Below are 17,643 nucleotides of genomic sequence, written 5' to 3'. Positions count from 1 at the left end.
TGTCTCCTCAGTGATCACCGTCATGGTAGATTTCTAGATCAGCAAGACATCCTATTGGGGCAAGTGTTCCACAAGGAAGCATGCGGGGACCATTGTTATGGAATGTCTACTTCAACGACCTTCTTCATCTCATCCCAGAATCCCATGCATATGCAGACGACTGTACACTGACATTCACTTATCCAAGAGAAGAAATGCCAACTGCTCTAAGCTACATCAATCACCAGCTAAGAGCTAAATCAGCTTGGGGAAATAGATGGCAAGTAACATGTGCACCTGAGAAAATGCAAATGATGATGGTCTCTAGGCACCATGATGGTAATGCTGGTGCAGTAGTAAGGGCGAATGGGAGGGTGTTGGTACCTTGAGAAGAAGTTGATATCCTTGGGGTGAAATTTGACTCCAAACTAACCATGAAGAACCATGTTGTAAATCTTGCAAACAAAGCAGCCAGGAAGCTTACAGCACTTCGCCGTATCTCGCATCTGCTTGACAGCAGGGGTTGCAAGATTCTGTACGAGGGACAAGTATGCTCACACCTTGAGTATGCTCCACTTTCTTGGTTTGCCTGCCCCCCCTCTCATCTGTGACTGCTTGACAGAGTAGAGAACAGAGCAAGACGTCTCATCTCTCGCCTGGACCCATCCTGGATAGATCTGTCATTTCAGCAGAGCCTTCAACACAGGAGGGATGTGGGTGGCCTTACTGTTATGTAAAAGGCCAATATTGTCAAAGTACCACACTTGGATCCACTTCGAGGACAGCATGAAACAAGCTTTTATGCTACAAGATGGGCAGAAAGCAGCAACTTCACACTGGCTGTACCCTTCTCCAGAACATCACTCCATCTGAGATCATATATACCCAGGATGACTCGAGTATGGAACACATTCGTACAGCATAATGATGTCAATGAGATAAAGTCAGTTGATCAAATGAAAATGCTGGCCCACAGATGGCTCCAACTTCATCCTGTTCCCTACTTGTATGTCTCATAACAATAAAAATGCTTTCAAATGAGCTGATGTAGGTAACAGCTCTTAGCATGCCAATAAAGTTAGGAATCCTTAACCTGTAAATAGCTTGTCAATAAAGCTAGGGATCCTTAATTTAACCTTGTCAAACCCTGTGTAAAAAAAAAAAAAAAAAGCATTATGGGCAGGCTTAAAATTAACTTAAGATTAACTAAGCAATGATATATTCAGTGGTAAAAATGACAGTAAACAAATAACAATTAAGCACAAATGAGTATTCCAAAGACAGATCATATGGTCATTCGATGAGTTACTGTGCATTCAAGAGAATTGTGCATTCTATTAGGTAATGTAATTAAAAAAAAAAAAAAGTTTGATGGGGTCACAGGTTATAATTTATGAGATTCAGTTATGTAGTATTTATTTAGTTGTGGGTGAGCAAATGGTTTTTAAGAGACTTGAATTTATAAAGTGTTTCTTTTATGTTCACAGGTAATGAATTCCAGATTTTTGGGCCTTTTATGTGCATTGAGTTTTTGCATAGTGTGAGATGGACATGAGGAACATCAAAGAGTGATCTGTGCCTTGTGTTATGGTCATGTGTTCTGTTGAGGTTGATAAGGAGACGTTTGAGGGGAGGGTTTATATCCGAGTTAAGTGTTCTATGTATGTAGTAGGTACAATGATAAGTGTGGATGTTTTGCACAGTGAGTAGCTTTAGAGTTTTGAATATTGGTGGAGTGTGCTGCCTGTAGTGGGAATTTGTTATCATTCTGACTTCAGCCTTTTGTTGGGTGATTAATGGTCTGAGATGGTTTAATGTTGTTGAGCCGCATGCACAAATTCCATAGGTGAGATAGGGGTAAATGAGTGAGTGATATAGGGCCAGGAGGGCTGACTGTGAAACATAGTACCGTATCTTCAATAGTATGTCTACGGTCTTGGAAATTTTCTTGGAAATTTGTTGTACACGTAATATATACATATTTATTAGCTATCATGATCCTCAGATACAGAAAGACCTTGTTTTGAAATAACCTTACTGAACAGTCTGCAGATCAGTAAAGTCTGATGCATCTTGAGGACTTTGAATCTATGATGTCACTATTGCTTTACTGAGATGGGGACTTCATAGACTTGTGTTTACTGCACAAGTAGTAAGCACAAGTCTATGGGATACACTGGGATACATGGTAAATCTCGGAAAAAAATGCCTACAGTTTTTGAGATGTCTGATGTGTGATAGATGTGCATGTTGCCTGTCAATTTATCAGGGTGAGGCCCAGGACTTTGCCATAACTTCTGTCTTTCTGCACATATCATTTATTGTGATATTGCATTGATGCAATTATTTTAATACATGGCATCTCCCACTGGGGTAGGGTGGCTCAAAAAAGGGAAACACATACATCATCACTCATTTAATAGCTGTATTGCCAGAAGTGTGCAGACATCACAACTCAAATGACCCTAAAAACTGCAACATCCCCACTATTACAACCCAGGACTCCCAAAGGCCTGTTATCCTGGGTGTAAAGGGAGCAAAATAAACACAGCAGAAAAACTTTTGACTTATATTATCCTTCACCAATTTAGAACAGAAGTATGTACACTATATACACTATGTACAACAATAGGTATTAGTGCACTCCACGGTAAGCAAGGCAGAATAGAAGCCACTAGAGAGCAGACCGTGCTTCAACCAGCTCTAGAATGGCAATGACAAGAGCAGACGGGTGAGTTGTACCCACATCACCTCTGCGATTGTGAAAACCATCTTCTCATTGGCTAGAACCTGGGTACTGACTGAATGACGGGGCCCCATCATCAACCCTTAGTCCCTGGTTTGCTGGTTGGGGAAGATAGCCTGTAAATGAGGGTGCGTACATGCGCCGAATAAAGGTTACGTACTCTTTGCATGCCACACCCACCTATCAAAATAAGTTGACTTTTTTTCAAATACTATTATGAAGCAGTGACTGGATCACAACCTAATCCAAGTGCCAGATCAACCATGCTGTAGTGGATATGTGGGCCAGCAGGATGCCAACAGCAAGAGCCTAACTGAACACAGTCAACAGAAAGGTACGGCCTCACAGATTGCAAGGGTCAAACCCTGAAAATCAAATCAAAAGTACTGTACAGTACTACTCTTTGCTTTTTTAATGCTGCAAGAACTTTTAACTAAGTTCCCCAGTTTTCTGCCTTTTATGATACTCATTATAAAAAGTTTTTCCCGAGACTTTAACGATTTTATCAACTTCCAGTATTTACCTTCTGGTAATCACTTTGAATGTAATTATATTTTTCCCTTTTGGACTGAGGTCAAAACATTGCATTACACCATAAAATATAACTGAAAGAATAATTCACCCCATGACATTTTTAGTACTTTGTGTAATTCATGCTAATACATATACAGAAAATGGTTCCTGGATAACACTTGTCTTTCAACCTACTGCCCAAATGAAGCAGATGAAATTTTCTATTACTCGCACGATTAAAATTATTATAATCATGGGGAGCACTAAACCCACATGATTATACAGCACATTGGGGGGTGGGGGAAATGGAAGGTATTCAGGCTCAATTTAGGGAACTGGAGCACAGATCCAATTCCCTAGATCAAGAGCCCCTCACCAGCATCAAGGAACCTCCTTTGAGGGGTCATGATCAAAAGGTTAGGATGGATTTGAAGAGATTAGGCAAATACACATAGTGCCATGTATACAATATCATATTTTATTGCTAAATCACAGAATAGAGATGCAAATCTCTGTATGAATAATGACACTTTAATTTATCTCATAGTTAAAACTGCAGCTTCACATAATGTTACAAGCAAAGATAAAGCTCATTGTAAATCACAAAGTACAGTGGACCCCCGGTTAACGATATTTTTTCACTCCAGAAGTATGTTCAGGTGCCAGTACTGACCGAATTTGTTCCCATAAGAAATATTGTGAAGTAGATTAGTCCATTTCAGACCCCCAAACATACACGTACAAACGCACTTACATAAATACACTTACATAATTGGTCGCATTCGGAGGTAATCGTTATGCGGGGGTCCACTGTATTTAATCTGATGTGACATTAACACTACAGAAATAAATTTCTACAGTAATGCTACAATAAATGTTGTCTACAGAACTGTAGATATAAATGTCTACAGAGCTGCAGAAATACATATGCATTTTTTTTCAGAGCTATGACAGTAAGCTCTACTACCTGAAATCTGGGGTCTATACTGTAGCTTAGATTCTGCCCAATTTGTCCATGGCAAAAGAACATACATACATACATACATATACATACATATATATATATAATATATATATACATGTATATATATATGTGTATATATATATATGTATATATATATATATGTATATATATATGTATATATATATATATATGTTTATATATATATATATATATATATATGAAGATTGAGACACTTATGCAGCATATGGGAATCTTTATTCAGGAAACGTTTCGCCACACAGTGGCTTCATCAGTCCAATACAAAGAGGAAGGCGTAAGGAGAGGTGGAGAATGAGGTAATCAGTCCCTCAACCTGGAGTCGATGTGTTCAGTCCATCAATCTTGTAGAATGACATTCTACAAGATTGATGGACTGAACACATCAACTCCAGGTTGAGGGACTGATTACCTCATTCTCCTCCTCTCCTTACGCCTTCCTCTTTGTATTGGACTGATGAAGCCACTGTGTGGCGAAACGTTTCCTGAATAAAGATTCCCATATGCTGCATAAGTGTCTCAATCTTCAACTTGTCGGTTTTTCAAACCATTCATCACACACACACACACACATATATATATATATATATATATATATATATATATATATATATATATATATATATATATATATATATATATATATATATATATATATATATATATATATATATATATATATATATATATATATATATATATATATATATATATATATATATATATATATATATATATATATATATATATATATATATATATATATTTTTTTTTTTTTTTCAACAAGTCGGTCGTCTCCCACCGAGGCAGGGTGACCCAAAAAAAAAAAAGAAAGAAAATCCCCAAAAAGAAAATACTTTCATCATCATTCAACACTTTCACCACACTCACACATTATCACTGCTTTTGCAGAGGTGCTCAGAATATAACAGCTTAGAAGCATATACGTATAGAGATACACAACATATCCCTCCAAACTGCCAATATCCCAAACCCCTCCTTTAAAGTGCAGGCATTGTACTTCCCATTTCCAGGACTCAAGTCCGACTATATGAAAATAACCGGTTTCCCTGAATCCCTTCACTAAATATTACCCTGCTCACACTCCAACAGATCGTCAGGTCCCAAGTATCATTCGTCTCCATTCACTCCTATCTAACACGCTCATGCACGCTTGCTGGAAGTCCAAGCCCCTCACCCACAAAACCTCCTTTACCCCCTCTTTCCAACCCTTTCGAGGACGACCCCTACCCCTCTTTCCTTCCCCTATAGATTTATATGCTTTCCATGTCATTCTACTTTGATCCATTCTAACTAAATGACCAAACCACCTCAACAACCCCTCTTCTGCCCTCTGACTAATGCTTTTATTAACTCCACACCTTCTCCTAATTTCCACACTCCGAATTTTCTGCATAATATTTACACTACACATTGCCCTTAGACAGGACATCTCCACTGCCTCCAACCGTCTCCTCGCTGCTGCATTTACCACCCAAGCTTCACATCCATATAAGAGTGTTGGTACTACTATACTTTCATACATTCCCTTCTTTGCCTCCATAGATAACGTTTTTTGACTCCACATATACCTCAACGCACCACTCACCTTTTTTCCCTCATCAATTCTATGATTAACCTCATCCTTCCTAAATCCATCCGCCAACACGTCAACTCCCAAGTATCTGAAAACATTCACTTCTTCCATACTCCTCCTCCCCAATTTGATATCCAATTTTTCTTTATCTAAATCATTTGATACCCTCATCACCTTACTCTTTTCTATGTTCACTTTCAACTTTCTACCTTTACACACATTCTCAAACTCATCCACTAACCTTTGCAATTTTTCTTTAGAATCTCCCATAAGCACAGTATCATCAGCAAAAAGTAACTGTGTCAATTCCCATTTTAAATTTGATTCCACATAATTTAATCCCACCCCTCTCCCGAACACCCTAGCATTTACTTCTTTTACAACCCCATCTATAAATATATTAAACAACCATGGTGACATTACACATCCCTGTCTAAGACCTACTTTTACCGGGAAGTATTCTCCCTCTCTTCTACACACCCTAACCTGAGCCTCACTATCCTCATAAAAGCTCTTTACAGCATTTAGTAACTTACCACCTATTCCATATACTTGCAACATCTGCCACATTGCTCCTCTATCCACTCTATCATATGCCTTTTCTAAATCCATAAATGCAATATAAACTTCCCTACCTTTATCTAAATACTGTTCACATATATGCTTCAATGTAAACACTTGATCTACACATCCCCTACCCACTCTGAAACCTCCTTGCTCGTCCGCAATTCTACATTCTGTCTTACCTCTAATTCTTTCAATTATAACCCTACCGTATACTTTTCCTGGTATACTCAGTAAACTTATTCCTCTATAATTTTTACAATCTCTTTTGTCCCCTTTCCCTTTATATAAAGGGACTATACATGCTCTCCGCCAATCCCTAGGTACCTTCCCCTCTTTCATACATTTATTAAACAAAAGTACCAACCACTCCAACACTATATCCCCCCCTGCTTTTAACATTTCTGTCATGATCCCATCAGTTCCAGCTGCTTTACCCCCTTTCATTCTACGTAATGCCTCACGTACCTCCACCACACTTACATTCTGCTCTTCTTCACTCCTAAAAAATGGTATACCTCCCTGGCCAGTGCATGAAATTACCGCCTCCCTTTCTTCCTTAACATTTAAAAGTTCCTCAAAATATTCTCGTCATCTACCTAATACCTCCCTCTCCCCATCTACTAACTCCCCTACTCTGTTTTTAACTGACAAATCCATACTTTCCCTAGGCTTTCTTAACTTGTTTAACTCCCTCCAAAATTTTTTCTTATTTTCATTAAAATTTCTTGACAGTGCCTCTCCCACTCTTTCATCTGCTCTCCTTTTGCACTCTCTCACCACTCTCTTCACCTTTCTTTTACTCTCCATATACTCTGCTCTTCTTATAACACTTCTGCTTTGTAAAAACCTCTCGTAAGCTACCTTTTTCTCTTTTATCACACCCTTTACTTCATCATTCCACCAATCACTCCTCTTTCCTCCTGCCCCCACCCTCCTATAACCACAAACTTCTGCCCCACATTCTAATACTGCATTTTTAAAACTATTCCAACCCTCTTCAACCCCCCCACTACTCATCTTTGCACTAGCCCACCTTTCTGCCAATAGTCGCTTATATCTCGCCCGAACTTCCTCCTCCCTTAGTTTATACACTTTCACCTCCCTCTTAGTTGTTGTTGCCACCTTCCTCTTTTCCCATCTACCTCTTACTCTAACTGTAGCTACAACTAAATAATGATCCGATATATCAGTTGCCCCTCTATAAACATGTACATCCTGGAGCCTACCCATCAACCTTTTATCCACCAATACATAATCTAACAAACTACTTTCATTACGTGCTACATCGTACCTTGTATATTTATTTATCCTCTTTTTCATAAAATATGTATTACTTATTACCAAATTTCTTTCTACACATAGCTCAATTAAAGGCTCCCCATTTACATTTACCCCTGGCACCCCAAAATTACCTACTACTCCCTCCATAACATTTTACCCACTTTAGCATTGAAATCCCCAACCACCATTACTCTCACACTTGATTCAAAACTCCCCACGCATTCACTCAACATTTCCCAGAATCTCTCTCTCTCCTCTACACTTCTCTCTTCTCCAGGTGCATACACGCTTACTATAACCCACTTTTCACATCCAATCTTTATTTTACTCCACATAATCCTTGAATTTATACATTTGTAGTCCCTCTTTTCCTGCCATAGCTTATCCTTCAACATTATTGCTACTCCTTCTTTAGCTCTAACTCTATTTGAAACCCCTGACCTAATCCCATTTATTCCTCTCCATTGAAACTCTCCCACCCCCTTCAGCTTTGTTTCACTTAACCCTTTCAGGGTCCAAGGCCCAAATCTGGAGTCACGCACCAGTGTCCAAGAATTTTCAAAAAAAAAAAATTTGTTATTTTTTCTTATGAAATCGTAGAGAATCTTTTTGTGAAGGTAATAAAACAAAAAGTACGAAATTTGGTGGAAAATTGACGAAATTATGCTCTCGCGAATTTTGATGTGTCAGCGACATTTACGAATCGGCGATTTTGCCGACTTTGACTCCCATTTTAGGCCAATTACATTATTCCAATCAACCAAATTCTTAGCTATTTCACTAGTATTACTTCTATTCTATCAATTGAGCACAAGAAATCGCCAAGTCAACTGTTTCAACTACAAAATAAAGTGATCGGAAATTGTTAATTTGGCCAATTTAACACAAAGTTCAAAATATTCCAATTTCAAAATAGGGTCCAGAATAAACAATGTAGGCATTCCTGGCACTAAACTAACGTTTCCTCTGTTCATTAGTTATGTTTTGAGGCTTTACAAATAAATTCCATTTTGATTTTTTATTCACATAATGAATTTTTATTCACACCAAAAAATAGAAGATTTACTGTTATGCAATACTGTAATAATTGTATAAATATCATCACCATATTTGTGAATGTATATTAGACCCACCAGCTGACGTGTATTAGACGTGTGAGGTCGTTTGTTTACTCTTGAATATCGGCAAAAATTTAACATTTCCGCTACTTTGAGCTCAGTTTCAAGCCATTTCCAGTGCTAAAACCAATCAAAATCATCTCTATTTCTGTAATATGTCTTCCATTCTATCAAATGAGACCAAGAAATCGCAAATACAACTATAAAAAACATACGAAAAAACACTGCAAAGTTGCTGTTTTAATCGAAAAATCATGATTTAAGTTTTTTTCTCTCATTATACACAGTGTGCTGCAGGATCTGTTTTATGTGGTGCACACATACCACATAGATGTATTCTCTCATATCTAGGCCCAAATGTACCACTCACAGTTTATCAGAGTGAGCTGAGCTCATGGCGTAGATCTACGGTTTGGACCCTGAACGTAAAGCCGTAGATCTACGGGACGGACCCTGAAAGGGTTAAAGCCAGGACATCCAGTTTCTTCTCATTCATAACATCCACAATCATCTCTTTCTTATCATTTGCACAACATCCACGCACATTCAGACTTCCCACTTTGACAATTTTCTTCTTCTTATTCTTTTTAGTAATCTTTACAGGAAAAGGGGTTACTAGCCCATTGTTCCCGGCATTTTAGTTGACTTTTACAACACACATGGCTTACGGAGGAAAGATTCTTATTCCACTTCCCCATGGATATAAAAGGAAAAGTAATAAGACCAAGAACTATTAAGATAAAATCAAAGAAAACTCAGATGAGTGTGTATAAATAAATGTGTACATGTATGTGTAGTGTGACCTAAGTGTAAGTAGAAGTAGCAAGACGTACCTATAATCTTGCATATTTATGAGACAGACAAAAGACACCAGCAATCCTACCATCATGTAAGACAATTACAGGCTTTCGTTTTACACTCACTTGGCAGGACGGTAGTACCTCCCTGGGTGGTTGCTGTCTACCAACCTACTACCTATAATATATATATATATATATATATATATATATATATATATATATATATATATATATATATATATGTATGTATATATATGTATATATACAGTGGACCCCCGGTTAACGATATTTTTTCACTCCAGAAGTATGTTCAGGTGCCAGTAGTGACCGAATTTGTTCCCATAAGGAATATTGTGAAGTAGATTAGTCCATTTCAGACCCCCAAACTTACACGTACAAACGCACTTACATAAATACACTTACATAATTGGTCGCATTTGGAGGTGATCGTTATGCAGGGGTCCACTGTATATATATATATATATATATATATATACATATATACAAATATATATATATATACATATATATATATATATATATATATATACATATATATATATATATACATATATATATATATATATACATACATATATATATACATATATATATACATATATATATATATATACATATATATATACATATACATATATACATATATATATATACATATATATATATACATACATATATATATATACATATATATATATATATACATATATATATATACATATATATATATACATATATATATATATACATATATATATATATACATATATATATATATACATATATATATATATATATATATATATATATATATATATACATATATATATATATATATACAGTGGACCCCCGCATAACGATGGCATCACATAGCGATTATTTCGCATACCGCTTACTTTAATCGCAAAAATTTTGCCTCACATACCGCTTAAAAACCCGCTTACCGATTTTCGTCCAAGACGCGTCCAGTGTGCGGCCTGAGCCACGCTCACATGTTCCGCCGGTGGCATTGTTTACCAGCCAGCCTCCGCGGTAACATCCAAGCATACAATCGGAATATTTCGTATTATTACAGTGTTTTCGGTGCTTTTTCTGGAAAATAAGTGACCATGGGCCCCAAGAAAGTTTCTAGTGCCAACCCTACAGCAATAAGGGTGAGAATTACAATAGAGATGAAGAAAAAGATCATTGATAAGTATGAAAGTGGAGTGCATGTCTCCGAGCTTGCCAGGTTGTATAATAAACCCCAATCAACCATCGCTACTATTGGTGGTACAGCTGCTGCTGCTGCTGCACTGTCAGCTGCTGCTGCTGCTGCACTGTCAGCTGCTGCTGCTGCTGCACTGTCAGCTGCTGCTGCTGCTGCACTGTCAGCTGCTGCTGCTGCTGCACTGTCAGCTGCTGCTGCTGCTGTAGCACCGTTGTTGGTGTGGCTTATTGAGAATACCAAGAAACAATTAACCCCAGAGGATTTGCCACCCAGGATAACCCAAAAAAGTCAGTGTCATCGAAGACTGTCTAACTTATTTCCATTGGGGTCCTTAATCTTGTCTCCCAGGATGCAACCCACACAAGTCGACTAACACCCAGGTGAACAGGGAAAAATGCCTGGAACTAGTGCTCATATTGGTGAATTTAAAGCCAGCAAAGGTTGGTTTGAGAGATTTAAGAATCGTAGTGGCATACACAGTGTGATAAGGCCTGTTCTGGAAGAAAATGCCAAACAGGACCTACAGTACTCAGGAGGAAAAGGCACTCCCAGGACACAGTGTCTCATCAGTCATTGCTGCATCTTCAATAAAGGTAAGTGTCATTTATTCTTCATTTAGTAGACTAGTACATGCACAATATATACTGTGCATGTACTACTCTACTATTGTGCATGTATCCTTCTCTTTGTGTGTGGGAAAATGTATATTTCATGTAGTAAAATTTTTTTTTTCATACTTTTGGGTGTCTTGCACGGATTAATTTTATTTCCATTATTTCTTATGGGGAAAATTCATTCACATAACGATTATTTCGCATAACAATTACCCCTCTTGCACGGATTAAAATCGTTAACCGGGGGTCCACTGTATATATATATATATATATATATATATATATATATATATATATATATATATATATATATATATATATATATATATATATATATATACATACATATATATATATATATATATATATATATATACATATATATATATATATACATATATATATATATATACATATATATATATATATATATACATATATATATATAATATATATATATATATTAGATATATATAATATATATATATATATATATATATATATATATATATATATTATTTTTTTTATTATCACACTGGCCGATTCCCACCAAGGCAGGGTGGCCCGAAAAAGAAAAACTTTCACCATCATTCACTCCATCACTGTCTTGCCAGAAGGGTGCTTTACACTACAGTTTTTAAACTGCAACATTAACACCCCTCCTTCAGAGTGCAGGCACTGTACTTCCCATCTCCAGGACTCAAGTCCGGCCTGCCGGTTTCCCTGAATCCCTTCATAAATGTTACTTTGCTCACACTCTAACAGCACGTCAAGTATTAAAAACCATTTGTCTCCATTCACTCCTATCAAACACGCTCACGCATGCCTGCTGGAAGTCCAAGCCCCTCGCACACAAAACCTCCTTTACCCCCTCCCTCCAACCTTTCCTAGGCCGACCCCTACCCCGCCTTCCTTCCACTACAGAATATATATATATATATATATATATATATATATATATATATATATATATATATATATATATATATATATATAGAAGTGATGCAAGGAGGGAAGAGTATATGGGGAAAAAGAGAGAGGTTAAGAGAGTTTTTGAAGCAATGTAAAATGAGAGCAAATGAGAGAGTAGGTGAGATGTTATCAACAAATTTTGTTGAAAATAAGAAAAAGTTTTGGAGTGAGATTAATAAGTTAAGGAAGCCTAGAGAACAAATGGATTTGTCAGATAAAAATAGGAGAGGAGAGTTATTAAATGGAGAGTTAGAGGTATTGGGAAGATGGAGGGAATATTTTGAGGAATTGTTAAATGTTGATGAAGTTAGGGAAGCTGTGATTTCGTGTATAGGGCAAGGAGGAATAACATCTTGTAGGAGTGAGGAAGAGCCAGTTGTGAGTGTGGGGGAAGTTCGTGAGGCAGTAGGTAAAATGAAAGGGGGTAAGGCAGCCGGGATTTATGGGATAAAGATAGAAATGTTAAAAGCAGGTGGGGATATAGTTTTGGAGTGGTTGGTGCAATTATTTAATAAATGTATGGAAGAGGGTAAGGTATCTAGGGATTGGCAGAGAGCATGCATAGTTCCTTTGTATAAAGGCAAAGGGGACAAAAGAGAGTGCAAAAATTATAGGGGGATAAGTCTGTTGAGTATACCTGGTAAAGTGTATGGTAGAGTTATTATTGAAAGAATTAAGAGCAAGACGGAAAATAGGATAGCAGATGAACAAGGAGGCTTTAGGAAAGGTAGGGGGTGTGTGGACCAGGTGTTTACAGTGAAACATATAAGTGAACAGTATTTAGATAAGGCTAAAGAGGTCTTTGTGGCATTTATGGATTTGGAAAAGGCGTATGACAGGGTGGATAGGGGGGCAATGTGGCAGATGTTGCAGGTGTATGGTGTAGGAGGTAGGTTACTGAAAGCAGTGAAGAGTTTTTTACAAGGATAGTGAGGCTCAAGTTAGAGTATGTAGGAAAGAGGGAAATTATTTCCCAGTAAAAGTAAGCCTTAGACAAGGATGTGTGATGTCACCGTGGTTGTTTAATATATTTATAGATGGGGTTGTAAGAGAAGTAAATGCAAGGGTCTTGACAAGAGGCGTGGAGTTAAAAGATAAAGAATCACACAAAGTGGGAGTTGTCACAGTTGCTCTTTGCTGATGACACTGTGCTCTTGGGAGATTCTGAAGAGAAGTTGCAGAGATTGGTGGATGAATTTGGTAGGGTATGCAAAAGAAGAAAATTAAAAGTGAATACAGGAAAGAGTAAGGTTATGAGGATAACAAAAAGATTAGGTGATGAAAGATTGGATATCAGATTGGAGGGAGAGAGTATGGAGGAGGTGAATGTATTCAGATATTTGGGAGTGGATGTGTCAGCGGATGGGTCTATGAAAGATGAGGTGAATCATAGAATTGATGAGGGGAAAAGGGTGAGTGGTGCACTTAGGAGTCTGTGGAGACAAAGAACTTTGTCCTTGGAGGCAAAGAGGGGTTATGTATGAGAGTATAGTTTTACCAACGCTCTTATATGGGTGTGAAGCATGGGTGGTGAATGTTGCAGCGAGGAGAAGGCTGGAGGCAGTGGAGATGTCATGTCTGAGGGCAATGTGTGGTGTGAATATAATGCAGAGAATTCGTAGTTTGGAAGTTAGGAGGAGGTGCGGAATTACCAAAACTGTTGTCCAGAGGGCTGAGGAAGGGTTGTTGAGGTGGTTCGGACATGTAGAGAGAATGGAGCGAAACAGAATGACTTCAAGAGTGTATCAGTCTGTAGTGGAAGGAAGGTGGGGTAGGGGACGGCCTAGGAAAGGTTGGAGGGAGGGGGTAAAGGAGGTTTAGTGTGCGAGGGGCTTGGACTTCCAGCAGGCATGCGTGAGCGTGTTTGATAGGAGTGAATGGAGACAAATGGTTTTTAATACTTGACGTGCTGTTGGAGTGTGAGCAAAGCAACATTTATGAAGGGGTTCAGGGAAACCGGCAGGCCGGACTTGAGTCCTGGAGATGGGAAGTACAGTGCCTGCACTCTGAAGGAGGGGTGTTAATGTTGCAGTTTAAAAACTGTAGTGTAAAGCACCCTTCTGGCAAGACAGTGATGGAGTGAATGATGGTGAAAGTTTCTTTTTCGGGCCACCCTGCCTTGGTGGGAATCGGCCAGTGTGATAATATATATATATATATATATATATATATATATATATATATATATATATATATATATATATATATATATATATATATATATATATATATATATATATATATATAATATACGTATAAGTATATATATATATATATATATAATATACGTATAAGTATATATATATATATATATATATATATATATATATATAATATACGTATAAGTATATATATATATATATATATATATATATATATATATATATATATATATATATATATATATATATATATATATATATATAGATGGATATATAATATATAGTATATATATATAGTATATATAATATACAATGCCTGCACTTAAAAGGAGTGGTTTGGGATATTGGCAGTTTGGAGGGATATGTTGTGTATCTTTATACGTATATGCTTCTAAACTATTGTATTCTGGGCACCTCTGCAAAAGCAGTGATAATGTGCGAGTGTGGTGAAAGTGTTGAATGATGATGAAAGTATTTTCTTTTTGTGGATTTTCTTTCTTTTTTGGGTCACCCTGCCTCGGTGGGAGACGACCGACTTGTTAAAATAAAAAAAAAAAAAAAAAAAAAAAAAAAAAAAAAAAAAAAAAAAAAAAAAAAAAAAAAAAAAAAAAAAAAAAAAATAAATAAATAAATAAATAAATAAATAAATAAATAAATAAATCAATAAATCAATAAATCAATAAATCAATAAATCAATAAATAAATCAATAAATAAATAAATAAATAAATAAATAAATAAATAAATAAATATATATATATATATAAATATATATATATATATATATATATATATATATATATATATATATATATATATATATATATATATATATATATAAATATATATATATATATATATATATATATATATCAGCAGAAAATTACTAGTAAATGAAAAAGTAAATGGTATGTATCCTTAGTCTGTTAACACTGAGTTTAGGTTCAGATCTGAACTCAGTTCTTCACTCATGTTTGAACATTAAAACAACCTCTGTGAACATGCTTGTTTCTGGAGATATGTATTAACAAAATTAATACTGTACCATCATTTTGGCAAGCAACACAAAAGTTAGTATTGAGGTAGAATATGACAACATTTGCACAGCATGATTTAAGCTATATTTGTGTTAGGTTAAGTTGGGTTTACTTACTTATATTTATGTGCCAAAAATCTTGACTTAACCTAGCTAATAATTAATGTAGTGTGCAGAATTATGCAATAAACAGTAAATTTACAATTATAACAATGAGAAGACCTCACTCCAACACTGGCAAATTTGGAAATTATGTGTTTTTATATTGGCTGTGACTGAACTGGCATGAGTTGACTGATGTGACTGGTGAGTTGTCATGTGACTCATTACTATGAATTGATTAACTCTGGCTCTTAGCTTTCTAGTCAAAAAAATTTTTTTTTTTGCTATCTCCTACAATAAGAATTGGCACAAGAAATAGCTGTTACAAGTACCCCAGTAGAAGTAAGTCACTTTGACTTCTTTTTTTATTGGGGGGGGGGGGATTCTAGGCAATTTACACTATGTGTGATAACTGCACTTATGTGTGCCTGTACCTAAATATAACAGTCCAGACCAGGACCTCAACTCAATAATATTGATTCAATGATCTACCAGTCTCCAATTACTACGTTTTCAGAGCAAAATTGAACTTGTGTGCTGTTATTCACCCTGTTCTCCATGATACATGTAGTGTACCTGGAGGTGTAACTCACCTTGTCATCGTCAATATCAATGGACATACTGACACCTGCACGTGCCATGGCCCACACCTGTCTGGTGGGAAGCTCAGCCTGGGGGGTTTGATCTGAGTCCCCAATAATAGTGGAGGCGATGGAGCCCTCAGTGGAGCCATCATTAGCCTCCAGACTAGCCTGCAACACGTCCTCCTCCACCAAGCTACCGTCCGTGTACAAGAAAGGGTTGGTTGATATCTTCTTCCTCTCGTATTCCTCCCCCATTATTTCTCTTTACATCAGTGACGTCACCAAACGATTTTTACCACAAATTCATTGGAATATCATGTAGTACATACTATGTTATTCTGTGCTCGCATTTCTCCTTCAAAATCCCACCTAAACGCCATGTACTAAGTTAACAATTTAATAATGCATTTAAATAATAACATGAACAAAGCATAATTAGATCCAAGGTATATGTTATGTAGTACTATGTGGTGACGTCTTAGTGTGTGGGCGCTACACCCCCCTGAACACTGCTGTTGTTGCTGTTGTTGCTCAGATTTGAGGACCACCAAAGCTCATGTATTATTGAGCCTCGCTTTTCCAGTGTCTGGGAAGAAACAGTGCCCAAGGTGGGCTGGGAAGGACATAGGAATGACGGCCAGAAGAGAAACGGGAACAGAAATTTCTCGCTTACATCAGGACCCCATATTTACATATTAGCAGATCTAGATGTCCACACTCAACTGAGTCAGCAATTAGTTTTCCCCGGTAGAGCCAGACGTCCACACTCAACTGAGTCAGCAACTGGCTTCCACGCGAGAGCCAGACGTCCACACTCAACTGAGTCAGCAAATGACTTTCCTGGCAAGGACAGGCGTCCACACTATGATGAGTCAGCAACAGGCTTCCCCGGCAGTCCTTACTCAACTGAGTAAGGAACCGGCTTCCACGGAAGAGCCAGACATCTACACTCAGCTGAGTCAGCAACTGGCTTCCACGGGAGAGCCAGACGTCTACACTCAACTGAGTCAGCAACTGACTTTCCTGGCAGAGCCAGACGTCTACATTCGACTGAGTCAGCTACTGACTTTCCTGGCAGAGCCAGATGTCCACATTCAACTAATTTGTTTGGCAGTGCCAGACGTCCACACTCAACTGAGTCACCAACTGACTTTTTTGGTAGAGTCATACGTTCACAATCAACTAATACTTTTAGCAGAGCCAGACGTACACATTCAACTGAGCCAGCAACTGGTTTTCCCGTCAGCAATTGGCTTCCTCGGGAGAGCCAGACGTCCACACTCTACTGAGTCAGCAACTGGCTTTCCCTAGGCCTTGGAAATCCGCAGAGCGGTTACAAAAAA

The 17,643-nt window shown here is 37.2% G+C and overlaps 1 protein-coding gene across 3 annotated transcripts in view; it reads right to left on the bottom strand.

Moving 5' to 3' along the window:
* The window catches only part of BORCS6 (BLOC-1 related complex subunit 6), a 69,578-nt gene extending 52,467 nt beyond the window's left edge, over window positions 1–17,111 (bottom strand). The window contains exon 1 of one of the 3 annotated variants that reach the window (XM_053774706.2): window positions 16,974–17,111. Coding sequence is in view for 2 of the 3 variants with exons in the window: in XM_053774705.2 (XP_053630680.2) it covers window positions 16,310–16,555 (246 nt within the window). In the remaining variant the exon portion in view is untranslated. Of the gene's footprint in view, window positions 1–16,309; window positions 16,789–16,973 lie in introns of those variants that run through there. The other 2 variants (XM_053774705.2, XM_053774704.2) reach the window with 2 other exon arrangements.
* Window positions 17,112–17,643: the final 532 nt, after the last annotated feature.

The sequence above is a fragment of the Cherax quadricarinatus genome, unplaced genomic scaffold (assembly GCF_038502225.1).
Source record: "Cherax quadricarinatus isolate ZL_2023a unplaced genomic scaffold, ASM3850222v1 Contig556, whole genome shotgun sequence".
Classification (NCBI taxonomy): Eukaryota; Metazoa; Arthropoda; class Malacostraca; order Decapoda; family Parastacidae; genus Cherax; species Cherax quadricarinatus.
Note: the sequence above shows the minus strand (reverse complement) of the source record. Positions and strands in the feature narration are given on the sequence as shown.